The following is a 20,797-nucleotide window of genomic DNA, read 5'->3' on the forward strand; positions in this document are numbered from 1 at the left end:
AAGCCGGTCTGACACCTATAACACGGAAAATTGTGTTTGCAGAGGGTGCTACAGCCCTCTCCAGCCTTCAGATAAAATAGTCTATTAACGGTATTGCAGATAAACTTGAGAGTAAAACTTTTCAATTCTGCTACAAAATCTCTGAGATGTTTGGTAAGGAAAATGCTACTTATCAGTATGCATCTGTTCTTGGCATGTAGATCTGCAGAGTTGTACACTATGCATAGATCGCCATCTCGTGTTGGGCTCGGATGCTTGCACTTTGTTGTTGTCTTGGAAGAGTCTTTTGTAGTCACGAGATCGGTGACTCCTCCCTTGGACAATAGTGCGCATGGGCATCGACTCCACTCTCACCTTGTTCTTCGCCATGATGGAAAATGATGGAGTCAGTAAGACGAACAAATGTTACTTACCTGTAAACTGTGGTTCTCCAGTATTGGTGTCTTTCATAGATTCACATGCTTGAATATTCCCCGTCGTCGAAGTGGGAGTCCCACGGTACATAAAAAGCAATAAGTCTCATGTATATAGATACATACATAAACCATATAAGAATAAGATACATATATAAATAAACTTTATATAGTTCAAAATAACATATCAAGTGAAAAGTACCATAGGATTAACATTGACACATAGGAAAGCATTGAAAACCAGGAATCACTTTACTGACATATCCATGTCGTTTTTATAGTCCAAACTGCGGCCAATCAGGCGCAAGCACCCTCTAGAACCTTCTCCTCAGAGGCTCAGGCCCTCAGAGTTTCGTAGCACAAGAGTGTCTAATGAGGAGAAGAGAGAGAGAGAGAGAGCGAGAGAGCCTCTGAGGGGAGGAGGGTGGGTCGCATGTGAATCTATGAAAGACACCAATACGGGAGAACCACAGTTTACAGGTAAGTAACATTTGTTCTTCTCCAGTATTGGGGTGTCTTTCATAGATTCACATGCTTGAATAGAATAGTGAGCAGTACCCTGCAGCTTGAAAAGGCCGTATCAACGTTGCATGAAATATAATGACATTGCATGATAAAAATAGGCAACTGATAACCCCCAAGGAGGAGGGAAGTAGCAGAGGCTCACCTTATTTAAAGAGATTTCGAAGCACTGCTTGGCCCACAGCCGTATCAGCCTCATTGATCGTATCCAGGCAGTAGTGCTTCGTGAACGTGTGCCTGCTGGACCACGTAGCTGCCCGGCAAATCTGATGGATAGGCACACCGGCAAACAGGGCAGTGGAAGAGGACATTGCTCTCGTAGTATGCGCCCTCACTCCAGAAGAAAGAGGCTTGCCAGCCTTCTGATGGCAGAAAGATATTGCTGAAGAAACCCAACGTGCAATTGTTTGTTTGGTAACAGACTGTCCTTTACAGGTGCGCCCGTAGGCCACAAACAGCTGATCAGACTTGCGAAAGGGTGCCGTTCTGCTGATGTAGAATTTGAGACACCTCTTTAAGTCCAACGAGTGTAGACTCTGTTCCGCTGGAGGTTGCGGATGAGGGAAAAATGTTTTCAAAATTACGGGTTCATTGAGATGAAAATCGGACGTCACTTTAGGCATGAAAGCAGGGTTAGTGCGGAGAATAACACAGTCCGATCTAAATTGAAGAATACGAGGTTGGATCGTAAAGGCGTGAATGTCACTTACTCTGCGAGAGGAAGTCAGTGCAAGCAGAAGGGCCACTTTCCATGTCAAAAATTTGAAATCCGCTGAATGGATTGGCTCAAAGGGCGCCTGCATGAGCTGTGCTAATACGATGTTAAGACGCCACGTGGGTGGAGGATGCCGAATGGGCGGAAACATCCGGAAGAGACCTTTAAAGAATTGCTGTATTACTCTAGATGAATAAAGAGAGGACGTGCCGTCCTGACGAAAGCGAGATATTGCCGCTAGAAAGACCTTTAAGGTGGAATGAGATAATCCTGACTGTGCCAACTGCAGGAAGAAAGGCAGAATCTGTGCCGGGGAGGCGCGCACTGGATGGATGTGCACCGACGCACACCAGTGACAAAAGCGCTTCCATTTTAGCTTGTAGGTCTTCACTGTGAAAGGCGCCCGCGCCCTAGCCAAAACTTCTCTGCAGGCCGGCGGAATGTTCAAGTGAGCAAATTCAAGGTGCTCAGGTTCCAAGCAGACAATTTGAGTGAACTGGGATTCGGATGGCAAATCCGACCGTCCTTCATCGTTAGAAGGTCCGGCCTCGGGTGACGAAGAATGGGTTCGCATTGGGAGAGGAGGAGCAACTCCGAGAACCATGCCTGACGAGGCCGCCATGGAGCAATCAGAAGAATGTGGCACGGTTGTCCCCGCATCTTCCACAACACTTGAGGAATCCGAGGGATCGGCAGAAAAGCGTAGGCAAACATCCTGCACCAATTGATCGAAAGGGCATTTCCGCACGACCCTCTGTGGGGAAGCCAGCTTGCGTAGGACTGGCATTTGCTGTTCTGTGGGGTTGCAAAGAGATCGAGACTCGGACGACCCCAAAGGCCGAAGACAAAGTCTAGAGACGGCTGATGCAATTCCCACTCGTGGGTCGATGACGTTGACCGACTGAGTGCATCTGCAAGAATATTGGAAATGCCGGGCAGGTGGACTGCAAGGAGCATAATCCGATGTAGTAGGGCCCAATCCCAGATCTTCTGAGCCAGCTGGGACAGTAGCGGAGATTTTGTCCCGCCCTGCTTGTTTAGGTAGTGCATGCTGGTGGTGTTGTCCGTCTGAATGAGGTCTGACTCCCCTTGAAGCTGGAGCAGGAAGGATTTGAGCGCCACGAAGATCGCCATCAGCTCCAGCCTGTTGATGTGCCATCAACGTTGAGCTAGTGTCCACTTGCCTTTGACGGACAGATCTTGAAGGTGTCCGCCCCACCCTTCCAGGGATGCATCTGTGGTAAGAATGAGATCCGGGGCTGTCGTCAGAAAAGGCGGTCCAGCTGCGATGTTGCGAGGACGAGTCCACTAATGCATAGCTTGAGCCATGCGAGCGGTTACAACAATCTGGTCGTTGAAAGAACCGGAGACCTGACGCCATTGCTTGTCCAATTCCTCCTGAATAGGACGACTCTTCAGTCTGCAATGTGGGATCAAACCAATGCATGAGGACGCCATCCCCAGAAAAGACTTCAATATGCGGACTGAAACGGACTGCTTTGATCTGATAGAGTTTGCGAGCTGCAGAATCCGTGTTTGCCGATCTGCAGAGGCGAAAGCCATGGCCATGGCCGTAGCGCCGAGGAAAGTTTTGCACAAAGTTGGCGTGAGCTGAGACTTCTGTATGTTGATCGACAGGCCCAAAGAGTGAAACAGAGTCTGACAGCACTGAGTGTCGAGGGCTGCTTGGTGGGAGGACTGAGACTTGATGAGACAATCGTCTAAATATGGGAATATTTGGATGCCTCTCAACCTCAAATGGGCCACCACCGGGGCAAGGACCTTTGTGAAGACTCGAGGAGCTGAGCGAAGCCCGAAGGGCAGTACCTTGAATTGAAAATCCCTGTGACCTACACGAAAACGTAGGTATTTCCTGTGGCGTGGTAAGATCGGTACATGGAAGTAAGCGTCCTGAAGATCGATTGTTGTCATGAAATCGCCCTGAGAGAGGAACTGAAGAATGTCCTTCAGCGTGATCATGCGGAATGACTGATCCTTTATGAACTTGTTGAGAAACCTCAGATCGAGGATGGGGCGCCACTCCCCCGATTTCTTTAGTATGAGGAAAAAACGGGAATAGAACCCTAAACCCTTCTGGGATTTCGGAACCACTTCGATGGCCCCTTTCTTGAGCATAATGTGGATCTGATGGAAAAGTTCCTTTAGATGAGCGGGAGGAAGTCCGGATAGAGGGGTGTTTCGAGGGATCTTTACAAATTCTAGGGCATGGCCCTTTGAAACAATGTCCAACACCCAACGGTCCGAGGTGATTGAGGACCAATTTGAAAAGAATTGGGAGATCCGTCCTCCAACTGGGGAAGGGGAAAAACTGTGAAGTGGGGAACTTAAGCGTAGACAGTCATTGTTTCTTGGAGGAGTTTCCTCTATAATTTGACTTGCCTCTATAGGATTTACCAGTCTGTTGTCTGTAAGACTGTTGAGTCTGGGATGAAAAACGTTGGTGCCCTTGGTTGTAGGAACGGTACTGATTGGAATTCCCACGAAAGGAAGATGTGGTGCCGTGTCCGCGAGCACCCCGAAAAGGCTGCTTTCGAAACTGGAGCGTGCCGAGAGAACGAGCCGTCTGTGTCCTTCTTGATTGTTTGCAGGGCGTCCTCCACATGCTGCCCAAACAAGGATTCTCCATCAAAGGGCATATCCAGGATCTTGGCCTGGACCTCTTGGCGGAAAGAAGTGGAACGCAGCCAGCCCTGCCTTCTTAAAACAGCCGCTCCAGCAAGCTGTCGAAATCCAATGATTTCAGAAGAAGCTCTCTCACCCTCTTGCAAGATCTTTAGAGCGTCCGCTCTAGAGGGTTCTGGAATAAGTTTAGCAAAAGACTCCATGTCCGACCACATTTGTCGATCGTAACGGCCCAGAATGGCCAGTGAATTAGCCGCTCTTACTGTTGTGTAGGCCATAGTAGAGAACTTCTTGCCGATGGCATCTAGGCGTCGACCATCACGGTCAGGTGGAGACGAAAGAGGAGACGAGGGGTTCTTCGAACGACATTGAGCCGCCTGGGTGATAACTGAGTCCGGCTTAGGTTGGGACACCAAGCAAGCTGGAGAAGAATCTGGGGCCTTGTACTTCTTCTCTAATTGCGGAAGAACCGCAGGGATTGAATTAGGGGTCTTCGTTAGCTTAATTCCCTCGTTCCAAACGAAGTCAATGATGGGCACTGCCCGGACCTGTTTTTGTGGTTGCGATTTGAAGTCGTACAGAAAGCAATCCTCTTCCCCGACGACCATGGGAAGATGAAACCGTTGAGCCGCTTTTTCCATTAGCTGATGGAAACCTGAGATATCGACAGGCGGAGAATTTGCTGGTGACTTTGGAGGTGATGAAGGCGAATTTATTTGATAGTCATCCCATTCAGCCATCGTATCGTCATCGCCATGGAGCTCTCCGTCCTCTATATCCTGATGACCGTCACCAACACTCTCTGTAGAGGGATTTAATGGAGGTGCATAAGGTGTCGGCTCCGCTGGGGCCACAGGAGGAGCCGGAAAGATTGGTGATGCATTATGCGGAGAACCATGAGATGAGGATGGAAAGCGACGATTATAATCTTCCAACATAAATTGGAGGTTGGATATGAGCGACAAAGGAAGTTGCGCCATAGGAACCTGTGCAGGAGGACCTTGTTCCTGTTCCTGATTGTAATGATCATGCGAGTCATCATCATCCTCGAAATCCTGGCATTTAATGAAGAGTTCAGATGGACTGCGAGCAGCCCGGAATGAAGGCTGAACGTCCTCATCAGATTCAGAAACATCCTAGTTACCAGAAGGAAATAACTGATGAGGTGGCTGAGTGGCCGGTGGTATCAGAATGGAGTCCAGCACAGCATGACGACGCTGTAACAAGGATTCGTCAACCAGATCAGATGGCGTAGACAATGGTACCAGAGGCAGAGATGCAAAATTTGACACCACCGTCGACGAGGCCGCCGCCGCCGACGAAGTAGCCGTCGACGATGTCCGCGTCGACGAGGCTGCTGTCGACGACGAGGCTGTCGTCGATGAAGTTTTAATCATTGGCGACGTCGTCTTCTTTTTCTTTTTAATCATCGTCGACTGGACGGGACAACAGTCTTCTGAGTCGTCAACGAAGATATCAGGATTGTCGACGAGACAGCCTTGAAGGATACACATACTACCGTCGACGGAGAGTACGTCGACGAAGTCGTCGTCAACGACATAGCAAATCTGCTTGAAACCGTCATCGACTAGGTTGAAGAGGTAGCAGATCTCGTCGACGGAGGAACCGTCGACAGGCCTGTGGACGGTTTTGCACGTTTTTGACCAGAAACATGCACTGAAGGAGTCACGGACGCCTGAGAGTGAGATCTCGGGGGCGTTGGCGTAGTAGCTACTGAAGAAACTCCCACAAGTTGAAGTTTTTTCTTTTTCAGAAAGGGAGATGGCAACTGCTGAACACTACTACGCTTGGAGACTCCGGTGCGAGCAGAAGCCATACTTTCCACCTCAGAAAGGGGATTATCTGAATCCTTCCGTTTTTGGAGCCACAACAAGAGGCGACCTTCCCTGTCCTTTAGTGTCTTCTGTGAGAAAGTTCTACAAATCTTACAGTTGGCTACCTTGTGGTCAGGGTAAAGGCAGTAAATACATTTTTCATGAGGATCCTCAGAAAAAAGGCTTAACTTCCCACAAGAGGCACAGGGACGAAAAAGAGACTTACTTGAAGACATGATGAGCAAATTCAAACCAGAGAAATAAACTGAGCAGAGCTCAGGAAGACTCCCTTCACACGACGTGCGGTAGAAAATCTGTGGGCCCGAGCCTCTGAGGAGAAGGTTCTAGAGGGTGTTTGCGCCTGATTGGCCGCAGTTTGGACTATAAAAACAACATGGATATGTCAGTAAAGTGATTCCTGGTTTTCAATGCTTTCCTATGTGTCAATGTTAATCCTATGGTACTTTTCACTTGATAGTTATTTTGAACTATATAAAGTTTATTTATATATGTATCTTATTCTTATATGGTTTATGTATGTATCTATATATCCATGAGACTTATTGCTTTTTATGTACCGTGGGACTCCCACTTCGACGACGGGGAATATTCAAGCATTTGAATCTATGAAAGACACCCCAATACTGGAGAAGTCCATGTGAATGTATCTAATTAAGATAATACTGGAACAGATACAGGTTCCGGGGAAGCGGTGGGCATGTACAACTTTGCAGCACTACATGCCAAGAACAGATGCATACTGGTAACTAGCATTTTCCGTTCGAGGCATATGAGCTGCAGATTGTTCACTATGCATAGACTGTACAGCAGTGTCTCCCCTAGCGGTGGTCACCTGTATCTGTTGCAGTAGTTTGAAAAAGGGTTTTAAGAACAGCTTGGCCTACAGAAGCTTGTTGCTAAGCCTGCACGTCAAAAGAATAGTGTTTGGTGAAGGTGTGTGGTGTAGACCATGTTGCTGCTTTACAGATGTCATCTAAGGAAATGTTCCCTAAGAATGCCATAGAAGCCCCTAGTTTGCGTGTTGAATGCTCTCTAGGGGGAATTGTTAATGTGCGTTTAGCCTTTTAGTAGCATATTTGAATGCATTTTACTATCCACCACGCGATCCCAGCTTTGGAGATGGGGTTACCTTTATGAGGAGGTGAGAAGGCTACAAACAGTTGTTTTGTCTTTCGAAAGGGCTTACTTCCTGTCAATGTAATAAAGTAGGGCTCTTTTGACATCTAGTGTGTGAAGAGCTCTCTGCTACAGAGTCTGGGATTTGGAAAAACACTGGTAACTCAACTGATTGGTTAAGATGAAAAGCAGAGATTATTTTGGGAAGGAATTTTGGATTTGTTCTGAGAACCACTTTGTTACGATGTATTTGTAAGAATGGTTCCTGTATGGTTAAAGCCTGGATCTCACTTACCCTTCTGAGAGAGGTAATTGCGACAAGGAAAGCTTCCATGTGAGGAACTGCAGTTCACATTTATGTAGAGGTTCAAATGGGGGACCCATGAGCCTGGTAAGAACAGTGTTTAAATTCCACACCGGACAGAGTGGCAGTCTGGGAGGAACTATTCTTTTAAGGCCCTTCATTAAGGCTTTAATTGCAGGTACTCTAAATAGTGACAAGTGTTGTCTGTTTTGTAAATAAGCAGCAAGTGCAGCTAGATGTAATCGTATGGATGAATATGCTAGATTACACCTTTGTAAGTGTAGCAAATAGCAAATGATGGCCTGGATTGAAGCATACAGCGGATCAGTTTTATTGTTATTGCAGTACATGACAAATCTTTTCCATTTTGCTGCATAGCAAGATCTAGTAGATGGGCGCCTGGCTTCTTTAATGATGTTCATAAAGTCCGGCGGAAGGTTAAGATAACCGAACTCTAAGACTTCAGGAGCCAGATCGCTAGATTCAGTTGACGTGGATTGGGGTGCCTTATCTCTCCATGGTTCTGTGTTAGCAATGTTGGGGAGAGGCGTAGTTTTTGGTGTAGAACTACTGAGAGTTCCAGTAGTGCTGTGCACCACGGTTGCCGTGCCCATGTGGGAGCTACCAGGATCATCTAAAGCGACGGAGCTTGCGTACTACTAGGGGAATCAGTGGGAGTGACGGAAAAGCGTACGCAAATCTGCCTGACCAGTTCATCCATATCGCATTGACTTTGGACAACGGTTGTGGAAACCTGGCGGCGAAGGTTGGACATTTTGCATTTGCGTGTGTGGCGAACAGATCTATGTCTGGTTGACCCCACATTTGAAAAAATGGTTGAAGAACTTTGGGATGAAGTTCCCATTTGTGTATCTGCTGTGTCTGTCAACTTAGCAGATCCGCAGTCTGGTTGTGAACTCCTGGAAGACGTTCTACCACAAGTTTGTGGAATGGCCCATCTCCAAATGTTTTGTGCCAGCTGGGACAGCTGCAAAGAATGTGTGCCTCCTTGTTTTTGTATGTAATACATGGCTGTCATGTTGTCTGTCCGGACTAGGATATTCTGTGATGTAGATCTACTTGGAATGATTTTAATGCTATAAATATTGCCAGGAATTCTAGGTGATTGATGTGGAGCACTTTCTGTTGAGTGGTCCATTTGCCTTGAATTGTGTGGTTTAGGAGATGGGCTCCCCAGCCTGTGAGTGATGCGTCTGCTGTTAGCACTATCTGTGGAACCCGCTCTAGGAACGGCCGCTCTTTGGAAAGGTTTTGTGGGTTCCACCACTGCAGAGAGCGATGTGTGCTGCTGTCCACCAACACCAGATCTGTAAGTTGTCCTTGCGCCTGGTTCCACTGACGTGCTAGGCATTCCTGTAAGGGGCGCATCTGAAGTCTTGCATGAGGTACGATAAAAATGCAAGAGGCCATCATTCCTATGAGTTGCATGAATAACCTTGCTGGGAGGGAATGCTGTGGCTGAAATTTGGTGATTAGTGTTTCATACTGTTTATCCTGGCTGGACTGGGATATGCCAGAGCTCTGGAGGTGTCTAATGTGGCCCCTAGATACTGATATATGTGGGAGGGCTGAAGATTTGACTTGGTGTAGTTTACTGTGAATCCCAAGTCGTGTAGCAGCTGGATGGTTTGATGAGTGTGATGAACACACTGGTTGAATGACTTGGCTTTTATTAGCCAGTCGTCGAGATATGGAAAGACATGAATTTGTTGTCATCTCAAGTGTGCTGCTACTACTGCAAGGCACTTTGTGAACACTCTGGGTGCGGTGGTCACCCCGAATAGAAGGACTTTGAACTGATAGTGTTGTCCGTCCACTATGAACCTTTGATACTTCCTGTGAGCAGGGTGTATGGGAATGTGGAAGTAGACGTCCTTGAGATCTAGTGTGGCAAGGAAGTCGCCTTGTTGAAGTAGTGGGAGGACCTGTTGACGAGTGATCATATGAAAATGATATGACTGTATGTAGAGATTGAGGGGTCTGAGGTCGAGTATTAGCCTTAGGGTGCCGTCCTTTTTGGGATTAGGAAATACAGCGAGTAAACCCCTGTTGCTTGATGCTGTAAGGGAACTAGTTCCATTGCCTGCTTTTGAAGCAGTGAGAAAACCTCTTGTTTTAAGAGCGTGAGATGTTCCGTGAGCATAGGACGCTGTTTGGGTGGTATGGTCGGTGGGGTTGCTATAAGTTCCAGGCAGTAACCATACTGGATAATTTGTCTTACCCACTTGTCTGTAGTGATGAAATTCCAGACAGGTAGGAACTGTGAGAGTCTCCCTCCGACCGGAGTGGAATGGTCTGGAGGGAGTGGAGGGAAGTCACTGCTTATTAGTGGGGGAGGCGCGAGTGTTGTTGTTACCTCGGCCTCTCCCTTTGTTGTTATTTCCCCTGTATCCGCCTCTAAAATATCCTCTGTTGGGGGATGTTTGCGTGGTGTTTTTGTAGGAAGAGGAGGCAGTGTCTGTTCCAATGTTTTTGGGTGCTCCTCTATAGATGGAGTGACGAAAGGAACCACGTGTGGATGGAGACTGTAATGCCCCCATGGATTTAGCACTCTACGTGTCCTTTTTCATTTTCTCTAGAGTGGTGTCTACAGCCGGTCCAAAAAGTTGTTCCTGATTGAAGGGTTGATTTAGGATAGTTGTTTGTACCTCCTGTTTGAAGCCTGAGATGCGTAGCCAGGCATGTCGTCTGAGTAACACACTAGTGTTAATAGACCTAGAGGCTGTGTCAGCTGCCTCAAGGGCACACTTGATTGATGCATTGGTTATTAATTTGCCCTCCTGAATTAAATCATTTGCCTGAGTTTTATTTTGATCAGGTAAATGTTGTAATAGGGTTTCTAGTTGGTCATAGGAAGCCCTATTGTACCTAGCACATAATGCTTGGGTGTTGGCTATGCACCAGTGATTAGCTGCTTGGGCGTTAACTCTCTTGACAGGGGCATCTAACAACTTAGATTCTTTATCCGGAGGTGGTGCATCGCCAGAGGTTTGAGAATTGGCACGTTTCCTAGCATTAGTTACCACTATTGAGTCTAAGGGTAGTTGCCCCTTGATGTAGGTGGGATCATCGGGAGCTGGTTTATATTTTTTGTCAATCCTGGGATTGAGAATTCTAGCTCTCACAGGGTCCTTGAATATGTCGGGGGCATGTTTAATGACCCCCTTTAGCATTGGCAGGACAGTCTTCTGTGACTGTTCGAATGTGTCTAGAAGGAAGTCCTCGTCTGCAGGGTCAGAATGCACCTGAACACCATGGTGGACAGCAGCTCTATTTACCAGCTGACCAAAGCCAATATTGTCATCTGGGGGAGATGGCTTTGTTGGATATGCCTGGGGGTCAGGGAGGTCTGGGGAATCTATTGGGTCATCATAATCGTCCCAATCGTCCTGTGATACGTCCATGTCATCATCAGGGTCAGTGAAAGGGTCATTGTTGCCTCCCCCACCCCCTAAATCATCATCATCATCCTGTGGTGGTGGTGAGTGTGGTGGAAGTTTTGGAGGATGTGGAGGAGAGACAGGCTTAGGAGGAAGGACAGGCTCAAGAGGAAGGACAGGCTCAGGAGGAAGAACAGGCTCAGGAGGAAGAACAGGAGAAGAGGGTTGTATAGGTGAAGTGGCACTGTCTTTTTTCTTCACAGGCACTGCAGGAGTGTCTGGTGTGTCCAGCTTCCTCTTCTTTTGTGGAACAGCAGCCACATGTCCTGTTTTGGGGTCTATATGGAGTTTTTTCTGTTTCGGATCGACAGGATCCGGTCAAAAATATTCTTCCTCCTCGGTAACTGCTTTCGGCGCCGACTTCTTCGGGTCCGAGCGGGGTTTGGATTTCTGCTCCGAGGCCTTGGGAGGTGGTTTGGGGTCCTTTGGCTTGGCTATGGAGACGGAAATCTTTTTCGGTTCCGAATGCTTTGGTTTCGGATCCGATGGTTTTTCTTTCGGTGTCGAGGTGGTCGCTGCCGACTTCTTTTTGGGAGTAGGTTGCTCTCCCATCTTCGGTGCCGAAGGCGCTTGCGGGACACTGAGATGCAGTTTGCTCGGCTTGTCCCTTATCTTAGGAGCCGGGCCCAGGGGCGGGGCTTCTGAAGCTTGTTTTCGGCTGCGACAGGGGCCAGCAGGCGAAGTCTTGACCCAGGGCCTTCTTTTTTTCGGGTGGAGTTTGGGTAGGGGCAATTATACTCACTTGTTGACCAGGAGTGATGTGGTCGTCTGCTTCGGACACAATTTCCAGGTCCTCAGAATCCTCCTCCGGGACATCTGGGCCTTCATCGAAGATGTCCACTGGTGCCTGAGCTGCTCACTGCGCCATGATGTGTCGTCGGGCCCAGCGATCACGGATGGTCTTTTTGGATTGAAAAGAGGCGCAGGCCTGGCAACTGTTCTCGTCGTGCTTGGGTGAGAGACACAGGTTACAGACGGTGTGGTGGTCATTGTGTGGGAATTTCGCTCCACACTGGAGGCATTTATTAAATGGAGTCCTTTCCATAAGCTGTAGGCCCGAACGGCGTCGATCGGCCCAGCGGCCCGCGGCGACGACTGGAATCGAGTAGTTGAGATGCGCGTTGAAGAGCACGTGATCGGAAACAATACCGTCGAGTTGTAGATAGTTTGGGCGTCGAAAAGGTTTGGAGAATAAGGCGTCGAACCGGAGCGCAGAAGTTACATCCGAACCCAATGGCGGAAAAAACAATCTGAGGATGGAGTCGATGCCCATGCGCACTATTGTCCAAGGGAGGAGTCACCTATCTCGTGCCTACAAAAGACTCTTCCAAGACACCAACAAAGTGCAGGCATCCGAGCCCAATACCAGATGGCGATATATGCATAGTGTACAATCTGAAGCTCATATGCCTCGAACTAAAGTGTTTTGTTTACTGTTGGTGGCTGTTTGCAACAAGTGAAAATAGAGAGCGTACTACATTTCCAAATTTTATAATGAAACTACTGCAGCATTATAATTAAAGGCAATCCCCAATTTAGTTACTATTTTTAAATTGGCTCTTTTAGCAAGATCAATATCAGTCCTTTACCTTTCTTTTTTTATAGATAGTTTTGAAGGAAGAAATGGCCCATATTAGATTCTGCATTTTGAGATCCTCTCCCTTTAAAAGCGCTGGGGTAACCATAAGTATTCAAGAATAGCGAGCTCTTCATAGTACACACTTTTGAAGGTGACGGGTCTCTGCATATATGAGGATGGTTTTTCCTCTTCATTATCTTGTACCAAAAATTGGTCGGAAAGAATAGTTCAGACCATTTTTAACTCAGGAAGATGAATTAATTGATGTGGAGAGTAGACTAACACGACAAACTCTTCCTTAATTTGAATGTACAAAACAAGCCCCAAATTTCACTTTTAATAATCCTTTAACATATTTGCCATCCTTCATAAAATTTATATAAAATAATTTCCTAGAGGCATGCTTTCAAAGAAAGAATAACATTTTCGTGTTTCTCTGCTTAGTTAAGTGGGCGATGAAATCCAGGTGTTTCCTGAAATCACTGCAAAACGTATCGAGGATTCATGAAATTCTGTTGAGCCTGGAGCGATATACACCAGTACTTGGGAGCTGTGATGGATGCGAGGGTCAATAAATTATGTTCTAGTGTCTTCTATACGTCAATTCTTCATCCATCAATAAGACATCAAATGCACTATTCTATCCCAAATTACATCCTACTGGGACTCCATTGCATAATCTAAGTTTGTCATTTCCACAGCGTCTCAAGAACTACTGATACTAAAACTGAAGGGATTGGGAGAACAAGCTGACTCTCTATCTACGTCACTTCCATGGTCTTATTTAAGAAGAAATGTGTTGATATAAAGCTTCCCCTACAGACATAACTTTGTTTCCACTTTATGGTGATGGAATATTCTTGCAGGATTGCAATGCGTGTGTGTACATCTCAGAGCTGCGATGGAGACATTGTGCCACTTAAATATGCTAGAGCTGGGAGTACTATGCCCACTTTCCTAACCATTCACGTCGAACACTGTGATATTACGCTATTGGCATAAGCTGAGAGGCACAAAAGACAGACTCTTTTTGAATCAATTAATCAATTTGATGTTAGCTTCCAGAGTTAGACTGGAAGATATTTGTGATCAAGTGCCCAGGCATGTAAAATACTAAAGCGGGCAATCTAAGCAGCTATCATAACGTTCACTGTAGTTGTATTTTCGCTGACATTGTAAGCCAACATGGAGTCCTACTGCTCGGAATGTAAAATGGATTGCCTTTGCTTCCTGATTCCCTGAGGCCTATTTGGACATTTCAAACTTCTGCAAGATGGTATGAGAGTCTTGAAATAGGCTAAGCGTCACACTACCTGGGTCTTGCATACTTTTACATAGAAAAGATACTACAGCTGGTCCATGGGGAAACAGACTGATTTGTAGTATGTGCTAGAGAGGGAAGCAAGTCCCATACATTCTTCTTATAGGCCATAATGTTTCATCTAGAACACTGTCCTTGTGTTAGAGCCAAGTCTTCCCTGTGGTTGGGAGGCACATGGGAATTAACACTCATTTTAAAAAGTATGAACTGGTTTGTTGCACCTTTGCAGAAGTCTGGCCTCCAACATTTCTATCGAAGGAGGTTTTCTTAATGGCTGTCTCATTGGCATGGCAGGTGTCCGACATCTAGGTCTTAAACCCGCACACGTCCTCTGCAGCATGTGAAAATAATATGATTTTCTCACTGGCACATCCGTTCAAGAAGTTAAGATTTTCAGATAAATCACACGATTACACTAATGCTTCCTTCTTGAACCAACCCTTCGAAGCGCTCACTTTATATGCAAGAGTCCCTTCAGTAAAGAGAGCCCTTAGGTTCTATCGAGTACCATGGAGTGCATAAAATAAACAACTTACATGTCAGTTATGGTACACTTGTATGGGACTTACCCTTAAAAATAGCTTGAGCTAGTTGGATAGTTTCCTGCATCTCATCTTGTTATAAAACAGCTGATGAGCCAACCATTGATGTTCTAGAACAGAAAGATTTTGTGGTAATCTACTTCTACGACAGATTTGCCGAGTGGCAACTTGGGGATCAAATGTGTTATTGCCTGGATTCTGAGCCACGGAGTCCCTCACCATGAACCCCGTTACTCCGTTACTCGCGCTTATGTGACCTTTTTTCTGAGTTACTTGGTTAGCCTCCGGCTCGCCTGGATACAGTTTTTCTTGTGTTCTAATTTTTATAAGTATCAAAGAGTATTGCATGATGGACAAAGAGAAGTCCGTTATAATCCTAGGACTAGCTAGCGCATTCTATTTGAATTCATATATAACATCCTGCTTGCGCATTATTCCAGCAATACCACGGAAACGCCTTGCAGCCGCTACTTAGCATTCTGGGACTCCTCCTGTGAGACCTCAAGTAGTGGTGTTCTAACAACTCTTTCATGAGAGCAGTGCCTGAGTTCGCCATTTACTGCTTGCTAGTTCTTTTGCAAAAAGTGATTTAAAATGTGAGTAGCCCAGCATAAAGCTTCTTTTACGTTAAAAGGTGAATTTAATTGGATCTAAATCTGTAAATTCGGTCTGAAGATAGTCATGCTTGCTCTATAGATCTAGTAAAAAAGTGAGAAATGCTTCTGCTTAAATGTATTTTGCGAATTCGCAAATAGTTGAAGATAATCCAGGGTTTATGAAACGAAAGTGAACACACATGATGAAAAAGTCAGATTACATGTGGTGGGTTTTTCCTCCCGTTGCATATTCAACCTGCTGGGATTGGCCATATGCCTCTGTTTATGTTCTGCCTGAGCACGGGGGTCATACGTTTAAGAATGGAGTAAAAGCTATGATGAGGGCATCAGATTATTGCTCGTTTCAGAAACTCTTTACGTGTTCCGGATGCTCACCCTGGCCTTTCTGGAAAAATTGCATTCCTTTCCTGAATCACGATGCAGTTGTCCAGAGGTTATTAGAAACTTCTGCTGAAGGCAAACCTCATCGGAGGTCCCCACGCTCCTCATCTGCTTCCGGGGCGGGACTTACCTTTAGCAGTTGTCAAGGACTTGTTGCACAGATTGAGCAACGTGAACTGGCGACGCCTTCTTCTTCCTGGGAGCCCCCGTTTATCAAGCATTAGTTCTTAGAAGACATTAAATTCAGTCTGCTTCGGAAATCAAGTTGTTGCCAATAAAAACTTTCAAACACGAGATCGCTGAAACTTGTGTTATAAGAAACTTTTCGTACTGAAACACATTATGCACAACAACAGGATGGGGCGCGGAATCTCAGCAGAGAGCGCTTGCGAAATTCCTCCCGGATGATGTGCTGGAACTGAGAGGCTGAGAGATCAGGAACTGTGGCTGGGACCCAAAAAGACATCTGTCTACGCGCCCTGTTCTGGGACTCGTTGGTTACACTGAAGAAAATATGGCATTTCAGCGATCTTCTGCCTCCTCACATTATTTTTAATGCAGCCCTTTGCCTTACCACATCTCCTGCTGTGTCTGTAGGAATGCTGCCGCATGTTTGCCACATTTATGTATCATCATGTGTAATGTTGCTGACTACATCATGGTGGTGCGGATCTCCATGCCCAAGCAGGCAAAGCCGTCATATCATTCGATAGCAGAGAGAAAGTGTTTTGAAATGCCTATAACCCGCAGAGTTCAGTAAAAGGTGGGAGTACAAGCCGGCGTAAAGACAGAAAATAAATATGGTCTCTACATACTTTTAATGCGCTTCGTCGTGTCGTCATGCCATTTGCATACTGCCTTACTTGGTTAGTTCCCCCCCACTTCTTTTTATAGGACTTGTGCCCTGGTCCTGAGCCTATGGTGTCCTGGCTGTAAAAGAATCTACCAAGCAAGGGCGCCTGGGGGAGAAAAGATAGATTAAAGCTAGATGATCATCAGACAAGTGTAATAGATATTGTTCTTTTTTTGTTTTATAGAAGCAGTAAACTACCAAGAAAACTGTGAATTTGCACGCATTGATTAGTTCTGGCTAGAGACCACTTATCTGTTGGTTGAGCTCATGTCATCAACACTGGAGACATACACGGATGAAAAGGGCTTTTGGTGTGCCCTCTTCAGTGCTTAATTTGAGCCAGCGGTTTCTGGTGCTTGGTCCTGGCACTCAATCTTCAACACCGGCGCTTGTTACCGTCCACCACATGGCGGTGCTGTTTGTCTAATTTCGAAATTAGCTCAACATTTTTGTAATAATTTAATTTATATTCAAAATGACTAATACATGGCACCCAAACCATCCTTTTAGTTTGAATGGCTTGAGAATGTCTGAATTGTCAACATTGTCAGAGTGTGCTGGTTAGAAGTTGTATTTGTACTTTCATTGGCAGCACTGGCAGAGGCAATGGCTTCTGCAAGCTGCAGTGGCCTTCTGATGAGGGCCATGACACCTTATTAAATAGTTTTTTTGGTTTGTTTACAAACTAAGCACTTGCCCTCATCAGCCATGCATGAGTTTACATCCGTTCTCCAACCATTGCTTGAAGAAAGTGTCCATTTTAGATGTGGTCAGCCAACAACTTGGCTATTGCCTTTTAGGTGTGTTAGTCCACCGCAATGCTTCCCCTTGCTGTGTATGGATAGTGATGTGAGTAGAAGTAAAAGCGTTGTTATACTAATGTAATGACTATTTTTGACCAAAATGTGCTTGTTGCTCTTGAAGGTGTTTCCTCGCTCCAGCTGATGTTGCACCAAGTTTGAATTTTAGGTCTTCGTGTTACTTTGTACATAAAAGTGATTTTAGTACAAAATGTAATACTACTTATCTTGCACTAAGAGGGATTTTGCACCTGAAACTATTTGGAACTAAAAGTAAGGTTATACCTAAATGTATTTTTCTATTACGAATGTTGATTTTGCACGAAGGGTGATTTTTCACCCCGGAGTGTTGTGAACCAAATTTTATATCTTATTGATGCACACTTTTAGTACCTAATGTGAATTTTTACTACTAACTTTTCTTTCTGTACAGAATGATTTCTTACCCTTCCTTTTACTTTGCACGAATGATAATTTTGCATCTAAGTGTGTTTCTGCATCTGTCCCGATCTTTATACCTACTGCTTTCTGTGTCGCTGTTTTTTTTTATTCTCTAGCTTGTGATGTAGTGCTGGTGTTCATGCTGTGCCGTAAGCTCAAGCAATAAAACATAGGCCACAAACCCCAGAGGCCCACAAAGAGTCAAGCAAAACAGAGACAAGGGACAAATAGTTTTTGTCCATTTATACATTCCTGTGTTTGCATGCATTTCATTACCACAGTGACAAATCTATTTGCTTTGTCAATGCTTTTATTCGTTTGTTTTTTTTACTATTTCCTTGAAACACTGGAAACGTATGTTGGCACTGTTTTATGAGCATTTACTAATACTGTTTTTAAATCCTGTTAAAATGTTGAGTTACTTTTGTGTCTTGCAGACCATTGGTGAAACTGCACCTAGTCAGCTTGTGTTGTATCATTACTGTGAGCTTCAAGAAGAGAAGGGCATCGTGCTGATGACAGCTGACATAGACACCACCTTTCTGGTAAATACTCTTGGGCACGTCATACAGTTTCTTGTGATAGCTCTGTGTCCCAATACTTTCTACAGAAGGTTACTGGAGTTATTTGTGGTCAGAAGATCACAAACGGGAGTGCATCCTAGGCAAGGCAATCAGATCCATGTCATATTTTCAGGATAACCACTGAATATGCAAATGATTTCATTTAGATTTACTGTCTGCAAATGCATCTTACATGGTTATCTAGAAGATGTGGCATGGATACAACTCCTTTGAACCTAATTTGGCCATTTCAAGATTTTTAGATAAGCTAAAACGTTGACTGTCGATGCTTTTGTGCTGTTTCAAAACAAAACTCCTTACAATCTGTATCTTAACAGTTTAATGTGTACTTTTGAGCTCAATACATTCTTTAAGTAACCACATTTTTTTTTATCGGCCCATTTTAGAATGTGACTGAAGCACAATGCCTAGCCAACCAAGTACAGCTTTTTTACGGAAGTAGCAATGCAGAGATCTTCAAATTGGTGGAAACGTTCAATCATAGTCCTGGCAACTTCAAGTATATGTCTGTGATTGCACAGCTGGAACAGAGTGGCATTGGGGCTGAGCTAAGAGGCCAGCAGTGAACTGAAACAGCTCCCACGCCCTGAAGACTGCTAAAGAGGTCTGCTGAGAAACTGGCTTCCTGAAACAGACCGGACAACCTGGATGGAAATGGATTTGTGGCATGTTATTTATTTGAAATGGCAGATGTAACTCCGAGGTTATGTATTTTTGTAATGTACAGAATTTCAATTCTGGCACTGTGTTTTTTCATCCAAAAACATTTGCCAAGTTGCAAGAAGACTGCAACAAGATTTGGTAGCTTTACCAAATGAGCAATCTTTGAGGTATGAAGACTAGAGTTTAGCCAGTAGGTCTACCTATAGTTTTGTCAAAAACATTTAGATTCATGGACTCAGAATTTGCAATGAATAAATGTGACGGTCAGTGTCAGCTCAGCCTATCCCTTCATTCTTTGTAAGATGGTTCATATGTCCCACAGTCATGGTTTGAGCAGCTACCAACCACCTAGAATAGGTCTTAAGAATGCATTTAATGACACTATTAGCTGGTTGTGGTAAAGACAGCCTTGAACACAAAGTGAACTGTACTGAAGCGGTGCTTCCCTCGAGGGAGCTGTGAATTTCTTATCGCCAATGTATGGGCTGGTGCCAGATGTGTGGCCGCAGCTCATGTGTGCCTGCAGCACAGGTGCCTCTTAGCACATTTACTTCTCACCTCCAGCCTCACTCCCAACTTGCAGCAACACCGACCCCAACAGACCTGTTCACCATGGTCCTGATTCGTGGTTTCACACAACATAGCTGGCAGGAACATAACCTATATCATTGCCTGCATTTTAAGCTGCCTAATTGGCTGAGCCAATTTCAGCATATCATTGAGAGTATGTATAGTTATCATGTGTTCAATACAGCTTCCTTAGGTGTCAGCCTTCCGCATGGATGGTAATTCCTTATAAATTACAGCAGTACACACTCTAAGTGCTCACCCAAACTGTTGCTTTATCTGCAGTACCATTGTTCCTAAAAAAAATGTATTCAGTAATTGGACAAAAAAGTTTGTCTCCTATTTTTTAACAATTCACTTCACTATCTAATGCAAGGAAATTGAGAGTTCACATTTCTGAAATCATCTCCAAAACTGTGGTCGGCACTCCTTGTGTAGCTGGTATTTACTGTACTTTAAGTTTTTATGTTGTTCAAACCATGGGGTACTGAGAGACATAGACAGGATCAAGGGGGGTACAATGGGTTACCAGTGAGAGGTTGCTTTCAGGGTTGGCATCCAAGAGATAGAGCTGCTTTGTTTTAGATTTGTTCATGACTCCGAATTGTACATAGTGTTTGCATTCTGAGATTTACTAGAGATAGATGTAAGGAGCTGATGTGGCTGTTAAAGTGCTGACAACAAAGCCAACATTGTGGATTTTCATGTGTTCATATGTGAGGATTCTTTATACCTTTCAGTCCCTATAGTGTGCTGGTGTTGAGCAATAGGCACAAATGCAAGGAGTGGCGTTGCAGACATTGTCAAAGCACGGGCGATATCAAGCAGTTTGCATATAGTATGCTATACATACATTATTCAGAAGCAACATGCAGTAATGAGTTACTTCACATAATGCCTATTGCTGTATCGCTTCTAGGGTCCTATGTAAGTAAAGGATTGAGGACACTAAGTCTAAAATCTTCTTATACGAGTGCAAACGACTATGGATAGTTATCCAGCACCTATAAGCTTTGTTTGTTGTTGAGTTTAACCAGCACTTGGTGCATGCTTCAAAGGATGCACAGGTAGCTGAAGAGGTGCCACAAAGCATTCCCGGTAAGGTTAGCGAGCGGAAGGCATCGTCTCTTGCTCAGCTGGTCCTGGAAGCCAGGTCTATTCTTGCAAGTGCAATAGACTCTTTGAAATGAGAGTAGGTAGGTCCTGGGACCATTGCTGGGCTTAGACTTTTTTTGTTGCCAGAGGCCTCATGCAAATGGCAACAACAGATGGGGAATGTAAACCAGAGGCTGGTCTACTCTTTTGTATAATCCTACTGCTCTTGTTTTGTTTCCTGGGCTGCATTTGTAGTTGTAAAGACTGATAAAAAAAGGAAAGGCAGACTGGAAAAGCACCCGTTCTTTATTTGGTCACTTTTTA

At 45.1% G+C, this 20,797-nt stretch overlaps 1 protein-coding gene across 1 annotated transcript in view; it reads left to right on the forward strand.

Moving 5' to 3' along the window:
- ATPAF1 (ATP synthase mitochondrial F1 complex assembly factor 1) overlaps positions 1-19,084 on the forward strand; it is a 168,937-nt gene extending 149,853 nt beyond the window's left edge. The window contains exons 8-9 of the mRNA XM_085602706.1: positions 18,002-18,109; positions 18,535-19,084. Coding sequence (XP_085458832.1) covers positions 18,002-18,109; positions 18,535-18,714 — 288 coding nt within the window. The 3' untranslated portion in view covers positions 18,715-19,084. The remainder of the gene's footprint in view (positions 1-18,001; positions 18,110-18,534) is intronic.
- Positions 19,085-20,797: the final 1,713 nt, after the last annotated feature.

The sequence above is a fragment of the Triturus cristatus genome, chromosome 4_2, assembly GCF_964204655.1.
Source record: "Triturus cristatus chromosome 4_2, aTriCri1.1, whole genome shotgun sequence".
In the NCBI taxonomy this organism is placed as follows: domain Eukaryota; kingdom Metazoa; phylum Chordata; class Amphibia; order Caudata; family Salamandridae; genus Triturus; species Triturus cristatus.